This window comes from Bison bison, unplaced genomic scaffold (assembly GCF_000754665.1).
Source record: "Bison bison bison isolate TAMUID 2011002044 unplaced genomic scaffold, Bison_UMD1.0 scf7180017864524, whole genome shotgun sequence".
Lineage (NCBI taxonomy): Eukaryota > Metazoa > Chordata > Mammalia > Artiodactyla > Bovidae > Bison > Bison bison.
Window position 1 is genome coordinate 1,408,338 of NW_011495075.1, and position 7,724 is coordinate 1,416,061.

The window sequence follows — 7,724 nt, forward strand, 5'->3', positions numbered from 1 at the left end:
CCCAGGAGGCCCCGCCGCTGAGCCCGCCCAGTGGGCAGTGGGAGACCGAGGCCCGGGCGAGAGGGAAGCGCCTGAGCGGCCGGGCTTGGCAGGCCTAGGACCCCGGGCCCAGCCCCCGCCTCTTCCCGTGCCGGAGCAGGCCGGTTTACTCCGGGGCCGAGGGTGCCGTGTGTTCATCCCCCCCTTCCCCGCCTGCGTATTTCTTTTCCAGGTGGGGGATCTTGCCGGCCCCGTGAAGGCCCGAGAAGCATGAAGCTCCTGTGTGTGGTGGCCGTGGTCGGAAGTCTGCTGGTTCCCCCAGCCCAAGCCAACAAGGTGCGGCGCCCATGCACAGCCAATCTTGCCCGCGCCCAGGCGTCTCGGAGGAGGGCGGAGGGGCTACTGCCCCAGCCCGGCCCCTCGGTGCCCTGCGGGCCGTGACGGGGCGGGGGCGTGCTCTCTCGGGCCTAGGCCGCAGGCCCCTGGGGCGGGGTGGTCTGCGAGGCCCACGTCTGGATCTGAAACGCGCAAGGTGGAGTTCCAGCCAGGGTCCTGTGCTTGGGCCAGCCGTCTAGGGGCTCCGTACCTTCCTTTGCTCTTGGACGCCTTTGGGCTGGTGCCATTAGCACCGCTGTACAGGGAGCTTCCAGTCGCCTAAGCAGCGGGTGTAACGTAAGCAGCGTGAGGTTTGTGCAGAGGCAGGTTTCTGGGTGGAGAGGCCCCACCTCTGAGCAGGGATTGGAGATCTCTTTCATTCTTAGGGGTAATGGCCCAGAGCTGGGTTTGAGTAGGTCTCTGGAATTTGAGATTGTGAAAATCACTGAGGCTTTTAATCTTGAGTCTGTGGTTTGCTTCCAGTTCCTCTGGGCAATTCCTAACTGGAATGAAAATTCTGTGTTGTTGTCTCTGACCTGTTCCAGAGTGGGAGAACTTCCAGAGGGTTTGCTAGTGTTTCCACGGCCACGTCCGCTTCCTGGGGTCCACCCCAGCCTTCCCCTTCCCTGATCCTTACCTAAGATGTTGGAGGGGTGGGGAGAAGAGGCTGGCCACTAAGCCTGCTGGACCCGGTACACACAGGCGTGAGGCCCAGGGCAAGGGCTGCCGCCTTGCTTGCCCCTCCCCGAAGCCGTGAGTACCCTTTGCAGCCCCAGACAGTTTCTTGAGGACCTTGTGGTGTAGCAGCCTTCCTCCGGATGTCACTCCTGCTGAACTTGGGCCTGGGAGAAGGTCAGGAGCGTTCATGCGGTCACTTTATGGAAGAGGGAACTGAAGGTTGAGAGTCTTGCTAGAACTTGAAGCCAGCGGCCCTGCCCACCTGACCCGTGAATTCTCTTACAGAGTTCTGAAGATATCCGTTGTAAATGCATCTGTCCGCCGTACAGGAACATCAGCGGGCACATTTACAACCAGAATGTGTCACAGAAGGACTGGTAAGGCGTTGCCCAGGCTGGCCCTTGAGGTTGTGGGTGCCGACTGGGCCTTGTGGACCCCCAGAGGATAAGCTTGCTCCCCCATTTCCATGGAGAGCCTTACAAAAGAATATTTTGTCCCTGGTCACACATTTGATTGGAAATAAGATCCAGATGTCTTTAATTCTAGCTGAGGGGTTCCTGGTCCGAGGAGTGGGTCTTGCTTTGATTTGGTTGTTCACGCCTGCAGAATGGTAACATGTTGGGAGAGAGAGGTTTTAGGGTCACATACGGTGGGAGTTTTCTTGACGCTCTGTTAGCTGTGTTCTTTGGTGCCGGTGTCATAACCGCCTTGTGAGGCAGTGCTCCCACTATAACTGCAGAGACTGACGCTCAGAGAGCATGTCCATTCTGCTCCTGGAGTCTTGAATCCACTTCTGGATGCCTCACTTCAAAAAAGAGGGAAATAAGCATTCATTCAGAGAAAGGAGGCCTGCTTGTTGAAGGGAAGTTTCAACATGCTGTCCTGGGAAGAGTGGTTTAAGGAACTTAGTTGAAAGGAGAGGCCTTGGGGGCACAGGTGTCTGAAAGGGCGGGGGGTGGTGGTGTACTCTGGGGGGCTCCGTGTGCTGCGTCAGGACTGGGCTGGTGAGGCGAGCGCCGGGGGACCAGATTTCAGTGTGCTGTGAGGGGCCTCATCCAGGCTGTGTCAGGAGCTGGGGCGCCTCATCCTGAGGGCTCTGAGCACAGGGGACTGGGATGGGGTACGCTCACATGGGGGGCGGCCCAGGACCCCCAAGGCGCTTTGAGAGAATGAAGAGTACCAGCACCCCCTCCCTTGAGATTTTTGGGTTCTTCTTGTTGTTCCCAGCTTTACTGAGATAAATCAGACATACAGCGTTGTGTGAGGTTTCGATGGATGGGGACTTGATACACATGTATTGTGGAGTGAGGTTAGATAACACCTCCGTTGCCTCGCAGGGTTACTGTCCGGGGCTGGGGGGTGGTAGATGGTTTAGGATCTACTCTCTTAGCAGCTCTCCTGTGTATATAATACAGTGTTGTTAACTGTAGTCACCACGCTGGACAGTTGATTCCCCCCGCCCCCCCACCGCAAAAGACTGGGATTCAGTGACTGCGGGGGGGTGGGGCACAGCAGCTGTGACACAGCCGTGGCCCAGAGAGCATGTGGGGGTGTGACCATCCCGCCCATCCTGAGTCCTCAGAGTGTGTGATCTTCTGAGAACCATTCTGGTCAGATGCAGACCCTAGATCCAGCCTGCCCTCCTTCAAACACAGCTCTGCCCCTTGTTCATTGGGAAACTGGTTACTTAATCCCTGGTTTATTCCGTTTCCTCATCTGTGAAGTGGTGGCAGTATTTTGAGTATTGAAGAGTGTGTGTGGGTGTATGCATGCTTGTGCGGTGCGTGTCAAGTATAGCACTTAGAGCAGTCCCTGGCACGTGGTGAGTGCTGTATAAATGTTGGCTGATAGTAATGTATGTTGTGGCAGTTAGAGAAGAATTTCCAGACACAGAGTCTTGTAGAAAGGAGTGTTTGTTAAGAGCAAAGAGCAGAGATGATGTGGGCACTGCCAGTGTAGTGGGCCAGCCTTCTGACAGACCAGGGAGAGTCGATGCTTTCTGTGGGTTGTCATTGCTGTTAAGTCACTAAGTCGTGTCCAACTCTGTGACCCCATGGGCGACAGCCCACTAGGCTCTTCTGTGCATGGGATTCTCCGGGCAAGAATACTGGAGTGAGTCGTCATTTTCTTCCCCAGGGAATCTTCCCAACCCAGGGATCAAACCCGAGTATCTTGCATTGTAGGCAGATTCTTCTTTGTCTGAGCCACCAGGGAAGTCCCTTTGTATCTTGTGGTTTTCATTCAAATGACATCAGGAATAAATGGATAGACTGTCCCAGTCTGACACCAGGTAATAAGGCTACACCCCTCAGGCCCTGGGGCGAGAGTAAGGCTTGAAAACGTAAATTCCCCTGGAGGACAGGGTCCTACCTGGACCTCTCGGGCTGCGGTTCATCTTCCTGAGAAGTCAGTGTTAGGGGGCTCCAGTTCCATGAAGGCTGGTGGGTGGAAACATGCTGGGACATTAGACCCCAGGGTTCTGGGACCCCGTGACCCTGGCCGTGGGCTGTCACGATGGGAGGCATCGCAGGTTGCCTGGAGTCCCTTCAGGAGGAGTGGGGCCTGGCCCTGGGATCCTCGACCCTGGTGCCAGGGCCAGAGGAGCCCAGCCGTGTCCTCAGGCCTCCCACGGGCCCCTCCGCCGCGGGAGGACGCCTGTGCGCTCCCCTGGTTGAGCAGGTGAAGCCTGGGCGTCTGCGCTGTGCAGGTCTGTTCCTGTGTTGCCGGCGCTCTGCCATCTTGTGGGGGTTCCTGTCCCTGCAAGGGGCAGAGACCCCGAAACCTTCACCCTGAGGGTAGGGCAGTCCCGGAGAAGCAAATCACCTGAGAAGCTGGCTAGGGCGAGTCTTGCATATTTCTAAAAAGAGAACCTTTTTTCAAACAAGTCTGTTTTGGAAACACTGTGAAGCAGTCAGGACTGCCCTCCCTCCAGCCTCCGGCAGGAGGGCCCAGGGTGCCCCAGGGAGCATAGTTCAGCCTGCTCTGTCGGTGAGGACTCCGAGCCCCAGAGGAGTTACGCACATCAGCTGCAGGAAACAGAGCTTTCAGCCAGCTTGCCCCTCTGTGACCCTCTCCCCTAAGGTGTCGTAACTGTTCCCCCTAAAGGGACATGTCACGGTTTCACCAGTTCTCTGGGGGAGAACACATCCCTTGTGGGGAACCCATAAATCCTACTGACCTGCCAGAGTGACCTCCCAGACCCAGGGAGGAGTCGGGCCTCGGGAGGCTGGCCTCTGAGATGAGAGGTCCCAGGGGTGATGACCCAGTGCCGGGAGTGGGCCTGACCCCGTCCGTCTGTCGGCCCCTCCCTCGGTGCTGCGTTGAGTTAGAGTAGGGAGCCACACGCCCAGCTCGAGAACTGGAGTCATCAGGGGTTTACGTAAAATCACACCACATACTGGACTTTTGAGGGGACAGAGGCAGTGGAGGACATGCCATCCCACACTGTTGGTGCCTCTGCCAGAAACCCAGCCCCAGCCTAAGGGGCCCTGGGCAGCTCAGGACAGGCTGATTGATTTCAAGGATTCAGGTCAGAGCTGGAAGGGCCTAGAGGGTCATCTGGCAGTACCCCTGCAGCTCCCCGGAAGGGTCAGGCCTGGGGCATGGTCATGGTCGGCAGGGCCCCCGGCTGAGACAGCAGTGGGAGGGGGTAGGGAAGTGGGGTTCAGAGACCTGGAAGGAGGCCAAGTCACTGGTGGGCAGTTTGGTGAATTCATGGGTCAGTTGTGGCTCCTGGTCTGACCTGGCCAGAGGAGGGGCTAGTGGAGGCACTGTCTGCGGCAGGGACAGATCTTGGACCCTCGGGACTGGAGGTGGGGGGCGGTGCAGTTTATGCCAGTGGGACCTTCACCCGGTGAGTCACAGAGGGCAAGGGCCCTGAGGCTGTGGGTTGGGAAAGGGGTCTGCCCACCCCAACCCATCAAAGACCCTGTCCTCCCTGGGGAACCCTCCCTCCCACGCTGCGCTTGGCCCCCCACAGCCCTCTGTCTGTTGCAGCAACTGCCTGCACGTGGTGGAGCCCATGCCAGTGCCCGGCCACGACGTGGAGGCCTACTGCCTGCTGTGCGAGTGCAAGTACGAGGAGCGGAGCACCACCACCATCAAGGTGCCTGGCCTGCCCCGCCCACCAGCACAGGCCCCTGCCCCTCCACAGCTGTGGCCCCGCCCCTGCACAGCTGTGCCCTGACCTCCCAGCTTCTCGCTTCCTTCTGGATCCTCATCCCCATCCCCTTTCGGAGCGGCTCTCCCCTCTGACACCATTGTAGTTGCAGGGGGGACCCGGGAGAGGGGCTGGAGACTCCTCCCCCTACTTCTCCCTTTTCCCCTTCCCTCCTGCCATTTGTTCAGCAGACACTTTCAGGGTTCCCGTTGTGCCCCGGGCACCATGCACCATACTGGGAGAGGAGGTAGCTGCCCTCCGGAGCCCCCAGTCTGGTTAAACTTCCAGAGCAACACCAAAGCTGCAGGCCTGGCAGGACGGGTCCCAGACGCCCCCTTTGATGCCCCTGAACCCTGTTCCGGTGGATCACTGGGTGAACTCAGCAGAGCTGGTGGGAGGCTGGGAGAGGCCTGGTCCCTGGCCCCTGCCTCTGCTCCAGGCAGGCTGTCTCCTCCCACTCCACCCCTACCGTGGTGAGCCAGGCTGTGCTTGCTGGTTTCCAGCATAAGCGTGTCCTGGTCCAGCCAGCCTTTAAGCGTATTTCTGTGTGTGCTGTGAAGCGTCTGGAAATAATAGTGTCAGGAAAGAGCCCTCAAGAATTTGGCAGCACTGCTGAGTCCTCATCGTCTGTCACCTTGGTGCTGCCAGAGGACGGGCGGTTCTCGTGGGGTCCCCTCCATCAAGGGCGTGGTCAGTGAAGGTGGGGCGCGTCGTCTCTCCACATCCAAGGTCTCCGGGCCCGTCTGCAGGCACCAGTGGAGGCCACACGGCCCGCAGTCCACGGGGCGGCTGGGTCTCTCCTGTGCACAGGTCATCATCGTCATCTACCTGTCGGTGGTGGGCGCCCTCCTGCTCTACATGGCCTTCCTGATGCTGGTGGACCCTCTGATCCGGAAGCCGGACGCCTACACCGAGCGGCTGCACAACGAGGAGGAGAGTGAGGTACGGGCCCTGCCGGCCCCTTGCCCCCCGCAGCCTCCGGGCCCCGTTCACTCTTCTCCACTCAACGTTCTCCCTTCTGCAGTGTTTCCTCAGGGAGGGCTGCCCTTTGCCCTCCCAGGCGCAGCGGGGCCGCCCTGAGCTCCACTGACCTGGCGTCAGGCAGCCTCAGCGCACTGGCAGAGGGGCAGTGAGCCCGCCGACACGTGGGCGCTCAGGCCTAGTGTCCGGCTGACAGTGGGCCTGGAGCGGGCGCCTGGAGAGTCAGCAGAGCCCAGGGGGACAGAGGAGGCCTGGCAGCTCTTTGTGGGCGTGAGGGCAGGGCATGCCGGGCGCAGGGCGCTGACGATGCCGGGGGCTCCTGGCCCGTGCCCCTGGGGCACGCCCCTCAGGCCTGCACGGTCACACCTGTGCCCGAGACGGGTGAGGGAGGAGCCCCAGCGCCTGCAGGGGGCGGAGCTCAGGACGCCTCAGGCCCTGGGGTCGGGCTGCCACAGGCTGCCCGCTGCTTCAGGAGACGCTCTTGCGTTCATGGGGCGGGGGCGGGGCAGGGACTGGGCCATGCATCCCCAGGGAGCTGTACCAGGGCCATCTGGTGGTAGAGGGTCTCACTGAGTCCGGGGAAAGTTGTTTAGCGTGAAAGAAAAGCAAGCCCAGGCTGAAGAAGATGCATGAGAGCCTTCCTCCGGGTGTTGCACGGAGCTCGGCCTCAGCCTGGTTTATGTAAAACCAGGGCAGAAGGACCAGAGCCGGGAGGTTAGTGCCAGGTCGGAGAGCCTCCTCTTGCAGAGACGGGGTGAGCCGGGGCGGTGGGGCTCTGGTGAGGGGGTGAGTGGTCACTCGGGGCACCAGGCTTAGGCTGCCCCGCCACCGGCCTGGCCCCCTTGAGAGCGTCCCGTGCAGTGTGTGCCCGGAGCAGGGAAGGGCAGGTCCCCACCCAAGAGGTCTGGGGCTGGGACCTCAGGGTGAGGTCCCGGCAGGGTGAGGTCCTGGCTGGGTGGGGCCCTGGCGGGTCCTTGGGCCTCCTGGCCCCTCCAGGGTGCGCGCCCCCGGCCTCCTGCTGACACGTGCTTAGCAAGGTGGAGCCGGGCCGGGAGGTGGCGGAGCTGGCAGTTGGGTGGTCCATGTCCAGGAGGAAGCCTTGAGCACCTACCTGGTGATTAACGTGCGGTAATAGCAGCTCTGCGGGGGAGGAGCCCGCGGCTGAGCACCGGGCGATTAGGGGGAGGCAGTAATTGCAGTCCTGGCCGGGGAGCGGCTGAGAGATGGGCGATGATTACACACCCCGCTGCCTCCCGGAATGCGTGCCTCGGGGCTGCAGGGCCCCAGGGGCGGGTGGCTCGCGCGGCTCTGTGTGCCCTGTCCCGGTGCCCCGGCCTTCCTGTCCCCTTTCTCTTCCTCCCACTGGGCCCGGGTGCTGCAGGTGCCCGTGTGGGTGCACAGACCTCAGGCTGAGCCCAGTGGGGTTGCAGGATGGATGTTAGGAGATGGGCATGCGGGGGCTGGGTGCCTGGGGGGCTCCTGACAGGCAGGAGGTGGGGACCTCCTTTTCTCTGGGTGTCAGTGGGCGAGGGCTTCCTGGCAGTGGGGCTCC

The 7,724-nt window shown here is 60.9% G+C and overlaps 1 protein-coding gene across 1 annotated transcript in view; it reads left to right on the plus strand.

Moving 5' to 3' along the window:
* The first annotated feature begins 28 nt into the window (after nucleotides 1-28).
* TMEM9 (transmembrane protein 9) overlaps nucleotides 29-7,724 on the plus strand; it is a 16,451-nt gene continuing 8,755 nt past the window's right edge. Inside the window, exons 1-4 of the mRNA XM_010831128.1 lie at nucleotides 29-315; nucleotides 1,318-1,409; nucleotides 5,029-5,137; nucleotides 6,002-6,133. Coding sequence (XP_010829430.1) covers nucleotides 250-315; nucleotides 1,318-1,409; nucleotides 5,029-5,137; nucleotides 6,002-6,133 — 399 coding nt within the window. The 5' untranslated portion in view covers nucleotides 29-249. The remainder of the gene's footprint in view (nucleotides 316-1,317; nucleotides 1,410-5,028; nucleotides 5,138-6,001; nucleotides 6,134-7,724) is intronic.